A 19,843-nucleotide genomic window follows, 5' to 3' on the forward strand; every position below is an offset into this window, starting at 1 on the left:
CCCTCCCCTCCCCTTCCCTTCCCTTCCTCCATTAGTTCTTTGAGACAGGGTCTCTGTGTAGCTTTGGAGATTCTGTAACTCACTATATAGATTAAGCTGGTGTTGAACTCATGGAGACCAGCCTGCCTCTGCATCCTTAATGCTGGGGTTATAGATATGTATCCGCATGCCTAGCCTGAGTGGGGCTTTTCAAATTGCATTTTATGCTTGCTCAGCTCCTTCCAGCCACAAGGAACCTCTTGCTTTCAAAACCCAATCTCTGATTGATCGAGATGGCCTTAACACATTTTATTGGCATACATACAGAAAACGACTTGAGGGAGCAAAAGGTTTTCTTTGGCTTACAGGTCCTGACAGGACCTGCCCATCCTACTGAGGAGGGCAAGGCTGCTGGAACAGGAAGCTGTCCTGGAAAACAGGAAGCAGAGAGGGAAGAGAAGTCAGGCTGTAAAAAACCCCCAAACCCCATCCCCAGTGACGTACTTCCTCCTGCTAGGCCCCACCTCTTAAAGGTTTCATAACCTCTCCAACAGCGCCACCAACTGGGGACCAAACTAGAGACCAAGTGTTCAAACACATAGGCCTCCAGCGGGGCGTGGGGGTGGGGGTGGGGGTGGGCTGACATTTCATATTCAAATCACAGTCAGCCTTGGCTTTCTCTTCCTTTGGAGCATTTCTTATAGGAAATCTGAAATGTCTCTTTACTTCTCGTTTTGTTGAATTATAATCTCCTCCCAGTTCTCATCTTTCTTACAGACTTAACATCCATGTCTTCCAGATGTATTAAAGAACCCAATAAGCAGACAGTGTCATAGAGAATGATGGGGCTCCATCTTGCAGTGTTTGTGGGAACTTCAGGGCCTCACTTTAAAACTCAATTAACAAACAGAAATCCCCGTCCATTTCAATCAGCCGCCCCACCCCCACCCCACCTCCTCATCAATCAGCTGCTCCCCCTCCTCCCCAGGCGTCCTCCAGTGCTTTCTTTCCTAGAGTTTAAAACCTCTCCCACCTTTTGTTGTAGTGTATTGCTGTGATTCTTCCTACCAACTGCAATCATCTGGAAGAAATTCTTCTCGCCCTTTTAACTCAATGTCTCTCTCAGGCAGCTGAGCCATGAGCGTGAACACTGTAGACACTCACTGCTCTTACCTGAAACTGTGTGCTACATTAAGGAGAGTCAATGTTGCTGGATTTGCTGCAGGTCTATGGTTAATTTCTGCAGCGTGCATGGTGATCTTTGACAGCGTGTCTAATATAACCCATATTTGTTAAGGGGGAGAGATATCTGTTGACCTTTCCATGGGCTGTGGCTTCTCTTTCAAAATGTTCACGAGTCTAAATTGAGCATATTCAGGAGAAATAGTTCATCACCTCTGGGAACACTCTCTGTATGATTTCTGAACACAGATTATTTATTAAAAAGAAAAAGTCTGCTCTAGCACCATTACTGTATCTCAGAATATTTGACAATGCAGAAAAGGCCCTTCCTAAGTTTCTCCTGGGCTCAATCGCTCTTCCGTTTTCTCAGTGAAACCTCTTTTTTCCCCCTGAAACCTTTGTGCGTTCTCTTATCGTTTTCTTCTCTATTGTCTCAATGTGTTTGCTACATTTTAAAATGTCCATGAATCCTACTCACTGCCTCTTTTACACTAAAAAACCTCTATGTTAAAAATGATTAAAGGAAATTTTAAAAACGTGACTTATTTTATACATTTTTTTTTAAAAATTTATTTTTATGTGCATGGATGTCTTGCTTGCATGCATATCTGTGTACCACGTGCGTGCCTGATAGCCACTTGGCCAGAAGACAGTGTCAGATCCTCTGGGACTAGCAAGACAGACAGCTGTCAGTCCCCATGTGGATGCCAGAAATAAAATCTGGGTCCTCTGGAAGAGCTCTTGATGGCTGAACCAGCCCCTGTCATTTCATATTTTTAATTTTTACCTACTAAGTTGGCTGTGATGATCCATCAAAAGTTAGTAATTTATCTTCCCATTAAACAAAAAGAAAAAAAAAGCTTCCACTTACCTCAGTAATTTTACTTCTGAATGTCTTCATTTTTGATGAGAAGTCTCATCCTCAATGTAGATGGTATCACTCCCTCGGCTGAGATCTGACACTGCACAGAAAAAGGGGAAAAATGAGATGACAAGCTGAGTATTCATCTGTCTCTGCTTTCTGACTGCAGATATAGTCATGCTTAATCATCTGGATTATTATATTATTATATAATTATATCATATAATTATATTTCCTATATAATCTATAATTATATTATATAATTATATAATATTATATAATATTTATATATATTTATATATAATATTTCCTATATAATATATTATATATAATATTTCCTATATAATCTATAATTATACATCTACATATTATAGATTATGTATAATTATTATATATTATAATATAAATGTACTTATATTATTATATAAACTGTGGATTTGGAGCCTGTTATAAATCAGAGGCTATCTGTCCTGGAAGTAATGTATTCTGTCTTTAAGCAGTATTTTTAGAAATGATAGATGCACCTAAAATCCTTTGAGGCTGAGCTTTCTCTCTGAACTTACAAACAGGGTTTTATTTTATTTCCTTCTCTGGATCTCTTTAAGCACAAAAGGGAATAAACATTCAGCTCCTCGATCTATTCCCTACCTAACTCTGCTCTGAGTTTCCTGGAAATGATAGCCTTTGTCCTTTTATGCAAGTTATAAATTTCTTTCCTCAAACATGAAGCATGGTACATGCTTCCATTGTGTGCTGAACATTCTAAAACACAGGAGGACTAAAACTTACCATTTAATTCTTGGTAACGGTATCGGGATGCTGGTGTGATGGTTGTTATGCATTGTCAACATGATGGGCTTTAGAATCATCCAGAAGACATGTCTGAGAACATCTGTGAGGGAACTTCTGAACAGATTTGACTGAGAAAGAAAGACTTACTCTGAATGTGGGTGGACAGGACAGTCTTTAGCAAGTTATTTAGTTTGTACACAGGGTTCCAGGAGACCAGGATGGAAGGATGAATGGAAAGATGAGAGAGAGAGAGAGAGAGAGAGAGAGAGAGAGAGAGAGAGAGAGAGAATAGAGTACCTACATTAACTTCTATCTGCTTCCTACCTGCAGAATGCCTGACCTACCATTAAAGGTGACATCACTCAAACCTTGAGGCAAGATAAATCCTTCTGGCCTAACTTTGCTTTGTCTCTTTCGTCACAACCAGGAGAGAATTAGCTTATCAAAATTAGCTAAAAGACTAGATGTGGGCTGGAGTGATGGCTCAGCACTTAAGAGTGTGTACTGTTCTATGTGAGGATGTGAGTTCTGTTCCTAGCACCCAAGTCAGGAAACTCACAGCTGCCTGTGACTCCAACTCCAGTGACTCTGCTGCCTCCTTGTGGCTTCCATGGGAATCTACATACACACATACACATATGCACACATGTGTACGTATGTATATATGTGTATATATATATATGTATGCATATATATGTATACACACATGCATATATATATATGTATATGTATATATATACATGCAAAAATTAAAAAGCTAACAGCCACTCTTTTAAGAGGATAGATGCTAAATCCAGCTATGTAGCTTCATCCTTTCCAGAAAATCTATTCGGACATACTTGGCCAACCCACTATATCTTAGTTTCCTTCTTAATCAGGCATCAAACCACAGATGTCTTCTTTGTTGAATTACTAGAGGAGTAAGTACAATCCTAGAGACCATATATAATATTAGTTAGAAAGGGAAGGTTTGCTCTGTATAGACATTGACAGGTAAAGAAGCAGGTTAGTCTACATTCTCAAGGGACTTCCACTTAAAATTCGATTTTACATTTCTTGGAAAGTGACCTGTGCTTGTATTTGACTCTGGAAAGCCATAAATCATGTCCTGCCATCAGCACATAATTAGATATCAAGGGAAAAACCACTCACTGCTCCCGGGGACAGGGGATCTCTGCTATTCTGCTCCACCCTAATTTAGGTTATTCAGACACATCGTTTGGGGCTCATGGCTGGGTTTTTCTAGAGAGCTGCTCTCTGCTTCCATGTATTGCATGCCCATGAGAAGCCTTCCATCGGCATCATCACCAAGGTCATTGATCAAACCACACAGGGGAGCAGAGGCTGATACAGAGCCTGTGGCGATCAGTTAGAGTATTTCATCTGGGGACTCATTTGCTCAGGCTGAAATCCACCTAACTGTACTCGCTCACAATATTTCTTAATTTTGTTAATAAGATACCGTGGGAGATATTTGAGGGAGGCTTATCTAGATCTGAATGTCTATTATCAATTTATAGCATTATCAGTCTGGTAACCCCAAGTCAATTTAAAAAACTAAAACAAAAACAAAATAAGGTCATTTGAGAGCAGTTATTCTTGGATAACCCACAGGACTCTGGTAATTATTGCCTTTTCTGAGGCCTCGCAGACACCTTCTGATGACTCCCTTATATAACCCAAGTAGGTGTTAATGGTAACTCGTCTTCTCTCCTTCGGAATCCTGCTTCACTTTGAAGGTGGAAACTTTAATTTCTGTCACCAACCCCTTCTCCAAATCAACTGCTGAGGTGAATGATGACAGCTTAGAAGTTTCCTTCACAAATTCAACTCTAATTTCTCAAGGTCTCCACACTTGAAACATTTATGGACACCCCTGAAACCACCTCATCAAGTTTTCTCTCTATCACACTTCCTGGTGCCTCCCTAGCCCTCTCCAGGCAAAACTCTCACTTTGGAAAAGTTGGAAACAAAAATGTCTTGTTTTATCAATGGGGGTCTTGGTTTGTTTGCTTGTTTGTTTGTTTGTTTGTTTGTATCTTTGCATTTATGCAACTTTTGTTCTTTCTGAAGCTATATTTCCAGATTGTTCTTCTGGGTCTGTGACATTTGGGAGTTTCTTTGAACACAGACCCTTCTTTTGTATATCCAAATCAAATTTTTCTATAAATATATACTGAATAGCTATAATTTTCAGGTACTGTTCTACGGACTGAGGCTACAATAGTGAAAGAGAAACACACACACACACATACACATACACACACACACATACACACACACACACACACACACACACACCCATACCATACATACATGTACTACGCACACAGACACACACAGAGAAACACAGAGACACACATACACCTGCACACACATACCACACATATATATACCACACACACAGATGCATACATACATACCATACCACAAGATACATATATATACCACATACACACAGATCCACATACACACACCACACTATACATAGATCTACTATATACAGAGATACATATGCATACACACACCACACACAAACACACATACACACATACCACACATACATACACCATACACAGAGACACATGCACACACACACACACATACACATATTACACACAGAAACATATGCACACATACCACACATTCATATACTACACATACACAGGCACACGCACACATGCACACACCATGTACACACACCATACACACCACACATACATATAGTACATACACAGACACATAAACACACCACACATACCACACACACATAGATACACACATCACGCACATATACCACACATACATATACTACACACTCAGACATATAAACACACACCATACAAACACATAGACACACACATACCACACACACAGACACATATACACATACACACACACCTCACATAAAGCACACATACATATGCTAAACATACATATGCGTGCACACACACACAAACACACACACACACACACATATATATATATAAACACACAGATACACACATCATACCCTTTCCACACACTTTGCCTTTCAGTCTATTCTTTGTGGCAAGTCATTGTTTACTGAAATTATCACCACGATTTCCCCTCCAAAGAGTGGTTTTCTTTTACTGTGTTAAGCTTTGGGTAAATAAGTATCATCTTGCCCTTTTGAGTTGTCTCTTTGTAAGTTTTCATTTTCTTAAAATTGTGTGTATATGTGTTCCTCTGTGTTAATATGTGTGCCTGGTACTAGAGGTCAGATTCCCGTGGACTGGGGTCATAGATGGTTTTAAGCTGCCCCCTGGATGCTACAAGCTAAAACCAGCTCTTCTGCAATAGCAAAGCAGCAAGTGATCTTAACCAATAAGCCAGTTCTCCAGCCTGTTGGATTCTCTTTTCAATGGACTCTTGGGGCTATCATCAGCTTTTCTGGGAGACCGTTACTGAAACTGGGTGTTTGGATACTTATGTCTGTATTTAACTGTTTCTGATAGCATTTCTGTCCTGTAATCTTTCTAAGGTGTCATTAAATTAGAGAAAAATATGACATCATTAGGCTCTATTCCCATTTCTGCTTCTTCTTCTTCTTCTTCTTCTTCTCCTCCTCCTCCTTCTCTTCGTTCTCTTCCTCCTCTTCCTTCTCCTTCTCCTTCTTCTTCTTATTTGTTTTTAAATAATAGATTACATGTAGATCACGCTGGTCTCAGACTTGCTATGCAGCCGAAGACCCAATCTTTTGTGTGGTTCCATTATCATGCATATTTTAAAAAAATTTTTTTAATGGATTTATTATAACACGAGATATTTTGCACACTCACAAAATCTTTATTTAGCCCCTAAAACGCTATGATTTATTATCTCTCTTGTCTGCATGTGGTCATATGGTTAATTGCTCATTTAAAAATGCTATTGTCTTCTAGAAATAATCCGACTCTGGTTTCTGGCATTCTTGTGGTGTGGACGTGGAGTATGCTCCAGTTTCCCCTTGATCTGGCAGGTAAATATTTTCATATATGTGTAAATAAATAGAAAATTATGACTCTTTAATAAAAATCATACTAGCACAAAGGAGGAAGTTGAGTGAGGTCATGTTTTGATATCTTGTTACCCCTACTCCAACTTAGAAAGAAGGTAGAGACTCAGGAACACCAAGTGTAGACTCACTTTGGTGTGTGGTGAACTTAAGATACATGAGTGTAGCCAGGTAAGGTGATATGAACCTTTAATCCCAGCCCTCTGATGGTGAAAGCAGAAGGAGCAGGGGCTCACACTCATTCTTGGCTACATACAAAGTTTGAAGTCAGCCTGGTTTACATAAAATTCAGTTTCCAGAAAGACCCCCAAAATGAATAATAATAAATACTTGAACAGTTAATTACGCTGATTTATATTCAACTCAGTTAATCCTTCTATTACTTAGTGTCTCTAGTCCTGCCAAAATTAGTTGAGCTACAGGTGCCTCAAGTTTTCCACCTGTGAAATGGGATGACCCAGCAGTTCCAATGACGACTCAGTAATGCAGTGAATGCTTAGTGACCTGGCAATGTGTAGTCTTCATATTTTCATCCAATCACATCTTGAGACCCACATGTAATGTAAAAGGAACAATTTCAAGCCCCAGTGTGGAAAAATTAAGATTTAAATCAATGGCAGCTCTCATTCTAACTTTAAATCTTTAAGGGTTGGCAGGAAGCACACTGTTCAGCTGGCCTTCCATATTAGTGATTTCCTACACTAATGGTAGTATTGCTGTATTGTATGGTAACCACCAGCCATACACAGCTGGATGGATTTGTACTACATCCAACCAAAGTAACAGCTCTTCTGCAACACTGGCTATTGATGGAGATATTTAAAATGGCGTCTCCTCATCTGCTTGTTCTCAATCAGCTGCCATCTTCCCAACTAGACAAGGCCTGAGATCATGAACAGCGGTGTGTGTTCTCACTGCTGCTGCTGCTGCCCAGAGACACCAGCCCTTCCACTCACAAGACACCATCGAGGGAGATGGCTCTGTCAATCTTCCACGCTGTCTCCACAAGCTGGGCTGAGCCTAGACCATCCCGCCATCCATGCGGGCCGGTAGAAAATGAGACTCTAATGATTAGATTATCCTAAGGCTTTATATGTTTGGAAATGCTCAAGAACGAGATGCCCACACACATGGAGGTGCTTCCTAATTAACTAACCTAGATATAAGTTGTTACCCAGGACTGCTCTCCATACTTGCATAGCTCTTCATCCTCCTACATCTCTGCTCCCCTCGCTCCTCCTCTTCCCCTCTTTCTCTCCTTACCCCTCCCACCTTAGCTTCTCCCAACTTGCGGGTTTCCTGCTACAAGAAGCCCTGTTTTATCTGATCCTTTGCCCCATGTGGCTCCCAAGATGGACAGCAAAGATACAAAACTGTTTTTACGATCATAGAGCATTCTAGTGGTCGGTGCCAGTTTGGAATCACACCTTAACCCTTTGGCATGTTAGACATGTGATTCAGGAATTCCTCTCCTTGGTGCTTTATTCTGGAGAAGCCTGACTTTTATAATGTTTTTTCTTAGTCTATTTTATTCTTTGCAACACTCTCCCTGCTGGCTTCAGGGCGGGGATAAGTTGGAATACGTGCATTTTGGGAATCACAAGATGCAGAGGTCTTGAGAACATTCGATGTCTTTTCTTAAGCACACAGTTTCTTGGATAAAATTGTTTCCTGTATAGATTGGAAGAGTTGCCTGGCTTTTTTTAAATTAAGAAAGCAAACAAACAAAGAACAAAACTAAACAAACAATCAAAACACAGTTTGGGCTTGGCCATGCCCTCTTTTAATCCCAGAATTCTGAAGATAGGGGCAAGAAGATCTTGAAGTTTGAGGCCAGCCTGGTCTACTTTGTGAGTTCTAGGCTAACCACAGCTACATACTGAGATCCTTTCTCAAATAGAAAAAGTGGGGAAAGGAAAGAAAAAAATGAAGAAAAATACAATCCAATTACAGATTATTAATTAAAATAGACTCCTGGGCTCCATTCTTTATATATTGAATAATATTACCCTTAGGGGTCTACCAGGAGGAATTTCCTGAGCATGGCTTCTTACTGACCTTACGTTTGTCTTTATGGTCATTTAATCACCTTCTCCTATCTTGTGGTTTACAGACTCGCTAAGAAAGTTTGTATTCAAAAAAAGAAATTTGGTGACCGTGCAGAGGTGACAATTCTCTGCAGCTGTTGGAAAAATAGAGACCAAATGTTGCTCCTGACTACACTGCTATTGTATTCTCTAACAAGCGGCACATTATGTTCACCCATATCAAAGCTGCTTCATGATAGTTGCACACTATTGCTGGATTGAGACATCCTTTGTTGGAAAACTCCAAATGCGAGGCTTTATTCTTACAAAAAGGATTATTTTCTACCCTTGACCCTGAATTAAATTTACATCTTAGAAATTAAAACAAAAGTTTCATCTGTTGATGGATTCTCCTTTTGTCCAACTGGAAAAAAAAAACAATAAAAACCTATGTAATTATACTCGGTCTCTCATAAACTGGGAGAACAAAGAAGAAGGAATTAGGACCAAATAAAATAATAGCTTTTATTCTGGCTCCCACACATACACACACCATCACTAACATTAGAAAAAATATGTTTAAATGTGAGTTAAATTTGAATTTGAATTCTAAACACTTGAGTTTTCCCAGCAGAATTAGCCCACGTGAGTGAAGTGGTACTTGGGGACAATGTAGAGAAAATGCATCTGGAACGGTCTGTGCTGGGAACTGTCATTCATATGCTGCACTTACTGGTCAAGAAAAATCACACACCCACCTCCCCCAAGAGGAAGAATGAAGGAAGAAGCTGAGCAGGAAGGGAGACAGGGTGGTATCCTAACTGGAAAACAAGCCAATGAGTAGAGGCCGCTGTCTTAGGATTCATGGTATCACAAGTATCAGGGAAGAGACTAAAATGCCTGGAGGATATGCAACATGGCCAATATCTTAGTGGAAGAGAGCGAGGGAATCAGGGTAAAGTGCCAGGCTCCCAGACTTGAGGCCCTGAGTACATCTTTCTGCAGCAAACCACCAACTGCAGGTGCGCACGCACGCACGCACGCATGCAATCACGCAAGCACGCACGCACTAAGGCACTCACGTATGCGCACACAATTTCCTTTACACCTCCCTCTCTGTTGTCTATTTAATGGATCATTCCCTACGGGAAGCTGGAAGATGGATGCTGAATCTTTAAAGTGGATAGAACCACATGACCAGAATCAGGGTGGGGCTGAGGTGGAGAAATGCTTCCTGTTCCTCCACATGGAACAGCCATCCTCCCTCCTTCACAACCAGACCACCCTAATGACTGTCCCATGTCTTCTTCATTTTGCATTTCAGCATGGTAACCGTTGTTTTTCCATTTTCTTTTCAGTCCAGTTGAAACTGGTATGCCCCTCCTCAGTGAAAGCCAGGGGCTTCCTTAGGGTTTTCCTGTGCCAGTACAGTGCGGATCTATGGGCCATCGGCCTCAGCTTCTTCATCCAAGATGGTCCCTTCCTCGTTGTGCGCCTCGTCTTGATGATCTACTTCAAAGTGATCAACCACATGTTGGTGTTCTTTGCGGTGAAGAATTCCCTCGTGATGGCTCTGCACTTCTACCGGCTTGTGGCTTTGATCATGGCCACACGTGACTTCATGCAAAACCATCCAGAAAGCCCCCAAAGGGAGCACAGTGCTCCAGACCAGCTCTCTGAGAGTGGGCCCAGTGAGTGGGAGGACGCCTCCCCGGAGGCTCTGCCTTTGCGAACCTCACCTGTCACCTCTGAGGAGTCTTACCCGACAACACCTTAGTTATTGTTTCCAACATGGAGCTGCGAGGCTTGATTCATTCTCTTCTTATCAGTCCTGTTTGCAGACAGCAGTTTTTAAGGAAACACCACGAAAAGATGATCTCGTATCAAAGCCAAGGTGCCAGCTCTATTTTATTTTTCACCTGAATGGAAGGAACTTTGACGACGACGAGTGGCTGTCGCTGCAACCTCCTGCTCTGGTAGCGGACATTACACTGCTCCGAGAACCATTCTGAGTGATTGGTTCATATTGAACTGTTTGAAATGTTGTAGCTAGGACATCATAGCACACCCACTAAAGATTTAAGGCTGACATTTACCAACCCCTCCCCCATCCCTTGCTCTCCCTGGTTGCCTAATAGTACAGAAGTTTTTAACTGGTTGGACTATGTCACTCTCCCCTCCGATGTTTTCTGCAATATCCCTCTGACATAAAAAACAAAAACAAAAACAAAAAAACCAACCAAACAAAAAACAGTAGAGTCAGTGCATGCTGAACAAAGGAGAGAAAAATGCTTTTAAAATCAACGTGCCATGGGCTGGAAGCTAGAAACTAGTGCTGCCCAGCTTCCTTGCTGCAGAAAAATAGCTGTCGTATCTGCATAGGTCTTTACAGGAATCTCATTCTTCTGGACCAAAGTGACAGTCTCATCGTTCATGTGTTCTTAGAGCATCGTTATGGTTATGGCTTTGGGTTTGAGTAGCTCAAAGTTTACAGCAAGCCACTTGGGTTCTAGCAGCTTTGTAGCTAGGCGATATCAGTGAGACGCCTGTAAGTCACACTTTCTACAGGGCCGTTGGTATTTGAATACCTAGTTACCTTTTTCTGCCTTGTCAAGGAGCATCATGGGATCAGGTTCCAAGGAGCACTAGCATGCACTGATGAAGGCGTTTGAGGCCCCTAGTGTTACCATGGTTTCTGGTGGCTGCCAGCAGCCGCAGCAGGAGCAGCAACAGTAACAGAGAGAGGCATGGGTCCTGAGAAATGCCATCACTGGCCTCAGCTTGGTTTCAGAAACAAGTTGGTGGAAGGTGGTGTCAGTCTCGTTCCTCCTGGGAATCATGGCGGCTTCATTTCCCAAGAATGAATTAGTTTTCCTCTTCCACAGCTCTGTAAATCCTGGGTGGAAGTGACTCCAAACCTTTGAAAGTGGCTCTTGCTTTTAAATACATGGTGAAAACGTGACTTGGCAATCTATGAAACAACTCTAAAATTTCAGTCTTAGAGTTTAAGGCATCAGATGAGCCGTGCTAGAATCCTCAGGAATACAAAAACATTTATTCAGAAAACTTCCTGACTTGGAGGCAACAATTAGACAATTAGTTGGGACAATGACTTTTTTTAAAAAAAAATTATGAATTTCTGGTATGGTATGGTATTTATCCACCCTGTTTGATAACAAGTTTTATAAACAAATTCTATTTTATACAAAGCCACAACTGGTTTTCTAGTAGTTTCTACTTTTATCCCTTGTGCTTTTTGTTTTTTTAACAACGTCATGGTTATAAAATGTTCGGGAAGCATTAATCATTGGAATGCATTAGTAACTTTTCATAATAAGTGTATGCAAGTTAAGTTCAAGATTGTATTTACATAAGGTGAAGAATGTGACAATTTTTAAAGGTGTATTATTTAAAGGTCTTAGCAATGAGATTTAGGGACATGTCCCACAGTCAAGAGCGTGTACAGCTCTTACAGAGTATCGAAATTTATCCCAAAGTCTCCTCAGCAGGTCTTACAACCACTTATTGCTCCAGCTTTGAGCAGACACTTCTTCTAGCCTCTGACTGCATTCATTTGCACACACACACACACACACACACACACAGATTTATTAAAAATAATAAAATATTTTATAATAAAAAAGTCATCAATGGAAAGCAAAAAAGAAAAAAAAAAAGAAAAATACTATTTCTCAAACTGCCCCAGCCTCCACTAACTGTGCTGGATGCTTTATGTTGAATACATGACATATATGTGCCCCCATAACATATATGTGTCCCTATGACATATATGTGCCCCCATAACATATATGTGTCCCTATGACATATATGTGCCCCCATAACATATATGTGTCCCTATGACATATATGTGCCCCCATAACATATATGTGACCCTATGATATACATGTGCCTCCATGATATATATGTGCTCCAGTGACATATATGTAGCCCCATAACATACATGCCCCATGACATATATGTGCCCCATGACATACATGTACCCTTATCACATATATGTGCCCCATGACATATGTACCCCAATGAAATATATGTATCCCAATAACATATATGTGCTCCTATGACATATATGTGCCCCTATGATATATATGTGCTCCTATGACATATATGTACCCCTATGTGACATATATGTGCCCTATGATATATATGTGTTCTTATGACATATATGTGCCCCATGACATATATGAGCCACTCTTTACTGCCTGATTGCTCACAGCATTTTTTTTTTTTATGAATTTTGCCCTCCAGAAAAACAAACACTGAGCCTCCAAAAATAAACCATCAAGTAGTATGACTGTTGCAAGGATAATTTTAAGTGCTTTCAAATCTGAGGCTTGGCTTGGTTTTGTGAAAGACTTTCTTGTGTTTCAAGAAAGTATTTGGTAATTAGCCCTCCTCCTCAGGCCTGTCCAAAATCTGGCTTAACTTGGAATGCCAGGAAGTCAGAGAGTACCCAGGACCAGCTTGGTAATTAATGGATGGTCAAAAATAGACACACGGTCTTCAAGGCTTTTCCAGGAAAATCTGCTAAAGAGAGCATTTAACTTAACTGCCAGTGTTTCCATTTCCTTATGCTGGCTGCTTTGATCACAGGAAAAATGTCTGTTTGCTTAGTCTAGGTTTTATCTCTGATGAAATGCTAAAAATATACTCAGTTGTATGTTTATAATTATTACTATTATTTTACCCTTTAAAACTGTATGTTTTTATTGTAGGCTCATGCACATTGTAATGTTTTTAGATATCCAAGCGTTTGTCATAAACGGAACAGAATATCAGTCATCTCCCTTACGTCGGCGTCTTGAGACTTGTTTACATTTTATCTGTAGTGAGATAGCTTAATCTTGTAGGACGTGGACTCCATCCTCCGCCCCCAGCCACAATACATGCCAAGCCCCACCCCGCACCCCTGAGGAGGGGGCTTCACTTGCAGTTGCTGGAGCGGTTGCTGACTGAAGCTCAATCAGCTATTCTTCCTGCAAGCGTATTCTTCCACAAGTGAGAAAGCCCGGCATCCATGTTTTCTGTGCGAATGCTGTGTGGACACAACCTCAGGATCGATAGGCTTTGTGCATACTGAGTCTTAAATGCCACACCACTGTGCTTTAGATGAGTATACTACTCCGTCTTTGATTATTCCACTAAGTTTGGTTGCTGTTGTAAATGACTGTTAGAAATCAGAGGCCTAAACGTATCAATAACATTGAGAGCTTCCAGGGTGAAATGTAAGACAATTCTGCCACTGCCTCTGGTATCCCACAGGCCTTGAAGCCGTGAAGGTATGTCCATGTGTTGACGGGTTCCACTGCTAGCACCCTGCATCTTTGTTCAGCAGAAGCTTTTCAGAGTGTGGGGAAGAACGCCGTGGAGACGTGAATCTGATAGGATTGCCATGGTTCCAACGTTCAGCGTGGACTCAAACCTCCCCAGTCCTTTCCCACGAGGAACTCTTACCCAGATTCTCCGGTTAAAAGGGAGAACTGTTGAGACTCAGCCTGTCGACCTCTATTCTACAATTAGTTATAACAGAGGCAAAAGCTCACAGATCAAACAGCCTTGAATTACAAGATGAAAAGACTGTTGGTTCTGTCCCTGTTTTCTCATTCTCGGCTTTGCCTTTCACTTAAAGGGACTTTTGATCCATCCTCTGACACCTCTGAACTTTCAGGATGGCGAGAGCAGCTAAACAATGACTGTAGCATTAATGAACCACCTAGGACTTGTACCTTATCAGTTTTTGTCTTCGAGGTCTTCTTTACTAAAATCACTTGTGAGTGTATTTTCTGTGAATATTTCGAGATTTTGCTGGAACGGGCCTTTTTGTTTTATTAAGGACATTAAATATTTGTGTAAGGCTTTCTCCCAGTGCCTATTTTTTTCCTTTGTCTACGTTTTGTGTTTCTATTCTCTGCTGCAACTCATTTCTTCCATGGTTTTTAAGCTCTGCCTTAATAAGTAAAACTGATCTATTCAGAAGATGATTAAAGTGACATTTCCAGCCAGCGAGCAAAGAATGACCAATTTTATAAATGATGTTAGGAAAATGTTGTTACCCATCTGGAAAACATAAAGCGGGTTTTTTTTTTATCTCATGAATTCTATAGAAATAAATTCCAGATGGATTAAATCTCGTCATAAAATGAAAACTATAAATATTGGATGGAAATACGGAATGTGTCTTGAGCGGGTGAGGGATGGGCAAACATTCTCTGAAGCAAGACCTGGAACCTAGAAGCAATTGACTGACAGCCTTTTCTACTCAAATACCTCGTATTCATGGAAAAAGGTGTCATAATGATACCCATTAGGAAAGTATAAAGAGCTAATGTAGTCAAGACAGAAAAGGGGGAGGAAGAGTCGAAGGTATATTTATTCATGAAATGTTGACCATCTAAAACAGTGCTAAAACCTATATAATAATTTAATATCTACCTTGAAAGTAAATAAGCTTAATAGCATGTACAAACAATCAGCATCCAACAAATTTTGAACAAATTTTCTTTACAATATGAATTATGGCCTCAAAATGTATAAATTTAAACTTCAGAAGTATAAGAAAAGTTTCAAATGATGCTCAGAGCCATAACTGACCATATATATATATATATATATATATATATATATATGACCATATATATATATATCTTCCTCTATATATCTAACATCATATCCTTCATGTTAGTAATGACTCATTTTTGTGTGTGTATATGTGTGTGCTATACATGCATGTGTTCTATTGTGTGAGCATGTGTGAGTGTTTTCATAGATGTCATACATCTTCCTCAGTGACCTTTCACCTATTATTGGCTAAGCCAGGGTCTCTTGGTGGACCCAGCACTCACTAACTCATGCAGTCTTCCCAGCCTGCCTGTCTTTGCTTCACACAGCCATGATTGCCTGTGATCCACCATACAGGCAAAAGAGTACACGAATCCTGGAAATTCAAACTCTGCTTCTTGTGCTTATGGGGCCAGTGCCGTATCTGCTGGACAATGTCCCAGTTCCAAGTCTTTAACTTCCAGTGACAAGTACTTATTTTAAGAACAGGTTTTCTGTTTTAGCAACTACTTCTAATTCTAAGATATCTTATAATGAAATAAGCACAGAAGAATAGCAGGAATGTGTTTTTTAAAAGACAAATGAGAGACTGCGTTTAGTATATTAAACTACGTTACACGGTTACAATAGACAAGAGAATTTGGTTCTGTCATCTGAATAGGCAAGCCAAAAATTTGAATGGAATACAGTGAATAAATATGCTGAAGTACCCTAGGGATTCGGCTACATGATAAATCACAGGCCAGGAGTAGAATATTATGAATAGTTTAGGTTTTGTAAAATATTAAATTGGACCTCTACTTCAATCCATATGTTGAAAATGTTTCCAGATGGGATCAAGCGATTAAAGATTAAAATTAAAACAAAAAATAGAAAATGCTGCTTTTGTACTTGACATGGTAGGAATGACTTTTTAATAAGACATAAAACAAGGACGCGGAAGGGATCCCCACAGCAGCTCATAGAAAATTACGCATTGTAAGAACATCACAGCAAAGAGAGCTGAACAGTGAACTGGGTCATAGAATTATAAAACAATAAACCGGGTGGATGGGCTTGCAACAAGTATACCTAAGCAAGAGGTTTCCTAAGGAACCAACAGCTCCCGTAAATAAGAAGAAGAAAAAAAAGGCAAAATGTCATTGAAAACTCAAAACATAAGCAAAAGTCTTATGAATATGATTTAATACAGAGTGAATAAAGTAATGAAATAGACCACAATGAGTAATAAAATAAATAAATGTGTAGTAAAATAAATCAAACTATAAGTAATCACTTCTCACACGTTGTGTGGAAAACAGCCCACTTTTTTTTCAAGATGTTGCAGTAAAAGGAAGCTAAGAGAAGTTAGGCCCTGCTGTCTGTGGGTAGTGAGGGCATACACCGGTGTGGTCGTACAACAGAATTCAGAGATGAAAACGAACATTTGTCATCTGACCTAGCAATTCCACATCGAAGAAACCATCCTGAGTGTAGGTGTCAGAATAAGCTGTGAATTTGTTTTTCTGTCTTTGTCACCTACCCGAGGCATTCTCTGATTGGCTTTCATCAAAACCTGATACCCAATTAGCTGGGCAGAAAGTGGAAGGCGGGACTTCCTGGGAGGGAGAAAGGAACTCTGGGAAAAAGAAAGAGGAAGAGGCTTTCACCGGAGTATATCAGAGGAGGTGGATGTGACTGTGGATCTGGAAGGTATAGCCAGCCATGCGACTGGATGGAGCTAGGTGGTAGGGTTAACACAGATGAGCTAGTTGAGAGTCTGCCCAGCTAAGGCCCAAGCTTTGGAATATGAAAATGTCTTCTGTGTGATTATTTGGGGGAGGTAACTCGGTGAGGAATAATTGCCACCATATTAATTTCCAGCACTAACTCATATATAAAGAATTTTAATTATCATCTTTGTTTGCATGAATGTATGACAGACCCTGGACTAATGAATAGATGATGGGAGCATGATGCTCCTCCAATTTTAGAAAGATTGGTTTATCCAAGATCATTGATAAGAACAATTACTTAGATCAGCACTTCTGAACCGGTGGCCATGACCCCCTTTGGAGGTCAAACAACCTGTTCACAGGGGTTGCCTAAGACCACCAGAAATAGCAGATGTTTACATTACGATTCAGTAGCAGGATTTCAGCTATGACGTAGCACTGAAAATAATTTTATGATTGGAAGTCAGCACAACATGAGGAACAGTATTAAAGGGTCACAGCACTGGTTCTCTGGAATCTGTTAAAATTGAGGATGGATGTAACCCTAGGGTGTGGCTCTCTTTGTGTTATTAGCCCCTTCATAACTGGGTAATAAATATGAAAATCCTTATGTTTAAAGATTATGGGTATTTCTGACTTTAATTTGTTTTTAATGCTCTTTATTTCTTTGTTAAAATGTATTTATTTTTATTAAATTTATGATTCATTTTTCTCTCTCTCTCTTTCTCTCCCTCTGACCCCCTTTCTCTCTTGCTCTCTGTCTCTCTCTCTCTCTCTGTCTCTCTCTCTCTCTCTCTCTGTCTCTCTCTCTGTCTCTCTCTCTCTCTCTCTTGCCTGCATATATGTATGTGCATGCTGTGCATATAGCCCATGGAAACCAGAAGAGGGCATGAGATATGCTGGGTTTTACAAATTGGCAAATTAATTTCAATACTTACAAGAAACTTTTGTTTTCTTGCAAACTTGCCATGAATCTGCTCTCTTGTATAGAAACCCTGATATCATTTTATCAATAAAGTAGCAAGTAGCAATCATTTCTTTTCAACCCAAGAAAATGAAGGTCTTACCATTGTAACCAAGAAAAATCCCACGAAACACTTGATAAATCAAGGGCTTAGACCATGCCAAATTCCATTTGCCTTGTGAAAAATTGAACACATGGGAAAGGAAATCCTAAGTAGATCTATAATAGCCTAGAAAATCAAGCTGACTAAAGGGTTCACTGGGTCCTGATTGATAAGCATCGCAAAGATTAAATTATGATCGCCAGTCTGACAACTTCTTACTCTAGGAGATTTATGGAGCTACCAAAACTAACCATACAGAAACTTAGCTTTGAATCACATAGCCAGGCTTATTTTTCTGGAGACTGGGTATTGAATGGAGCCTTGGGCAGCAGAGGGGGAATTATATCTGAAAGAATCAATGTGTTTGTTTCTAAGTCTGTTTCCAGCCCATCTAATTTGAGTAGGTAGCCATTTTAAATTATGTCAAATATTTACCAAATATACAATGGGCTGTGGTGTACATTCTAATGGGACATATGCAAATCTGATCAAATCATGGAGCAAAACAAAAATTCCTAAGCCAACCATATGTCAGATATCATATAGACTTTGTATCCAATGAAGAATCTGGGCCAAGGAAAACTGATTCTATAAAGCAGTTATGTTTTCCCTGTGGAGAACATTGGCTCCTGCCAATAACATGGCTGGAAAAATACTGATGGCTGTGGTCCTGGTATCTTGGGGGTTGTTCCTTCTGGTAAAGATTTCTGCTCTCTATTATTTAAGGGTTCCCATGTGGGTGTGTGAGAGTTAACAGATGGGTCAAAAGCTGAAATTATGTCATCAGATCTCTTGGTTTCAACTGGTCCAGGTGACTTGTGGGTTTTAACGGTCTAGATAGATCAAAGGTTTTTATAGATACTGTGTTTGTTCTCTCTCCCTTGTCTCTATACATATCACAGATGTAGCAAGCACTTGTTAAGAAGAACACACTGGTTCTCCTGCTCAGGCACCCATGGCAGACTCAGTTGTATCCTTTAAGCCCATTCTTTGTTCTCAAGGCTCCTTTCTAAAGAGCCCCTAAGCTTCACAAGAAGTTCTGGTTGCAGTTTTCTGAGTATGTTTATCTCCCATCTTTATTCTGCCATGGATAAAGCCAGAGTTCTGGAGAAGAGCAAAACAGAGAGAATGAACATAGACTGCAGAGGGGATTTATTAGATTGATTTACATGATACAGGCTGGAGGCTGGACAGCTCAATCGTGGTCATTTGTCCAACAGGGAGGACAACGAGAGGTTGGATGTCTGAGCAGTCATAAGGTGTTCCTGAAAAGCCTGGGAGTTTCATGGGGAATCCATAGTCTTCAGTCTAGGTTGGAAGGAGGAAGAAGCTGGTTTCTGGTGTTGGTGAGGTATGGTGGCAGGGGTGGTGCCAGCACTAATAGCAGCACAGCAGATGCACTTACCAGCAAAGAATGCAGGCAAGCAGGCAAAAACAGCCCTGCCTTTTGCTCACACGTATTTATATCTGGGCTCCTACCCTGTAAAGGTGTTGCTTACTCAATGGGAGGTCATCCTTTCAGGAAGTAACTTCACAGAGGGGAGGGGTCCTACTTAGTTGATTCCAGATCCAGGCACATCTCTAACCTAAGCACTTTGGTTTAATTTAGCATTTCAACCTTTCTC

The 19,843-nt window shown here is 40.3% G+C and overlaps 1 protein-coding gene across 2 annotated transcripts in view; it reads left to right on the forward strand.

Annotated features, from left to right (window-relative positions):
* Tmem26 (transmembrane protein 26) overlaps nt 1-19,843 on the forward strand; it is a 59,601-nt gene that overhangs the window by 33,563 nt on the left and 6,195 nt on the right. The window contains exons 5-6 of one of the 2 annotated variants that reach the window (XR_013105208.1): nt 6,721-6,797; nt 10,219-13,958. Coding sequence is in view for 1 of the 2 variants with exons in the window: in XM_034523760.2 (XP_034379651.1) it covers nt 6,721-6,797; nt 10,219-10,637 (496 nt within the window). In the remaining variant the exon portion in view is untranslated. Of the gene's footprint in view, nt 1-6,720; nt 6,798-10,218; nt 14,739-19,843 lie in introns of those variants that run through there. The other variant, XM_034523760.2, reaches the window with a different exon arrangement.

Source organism: Arvicanthis niloticus, chromosome 20, assembly GCF_011762505.2.
Source record: "Arvicanthis niloticus isolate mArvNil1 chromosome 20, mArvNil1.pat.X, whole genome shotgun sequence".
In the NCBI taxonomy this organism is placed as follows: domain Eukaryota; kingdom Metazoa; phylum Chordata; class Mammalia; order Rodentia; family Muridae; genus Arvicanthis; species Arvicanthis niloticus.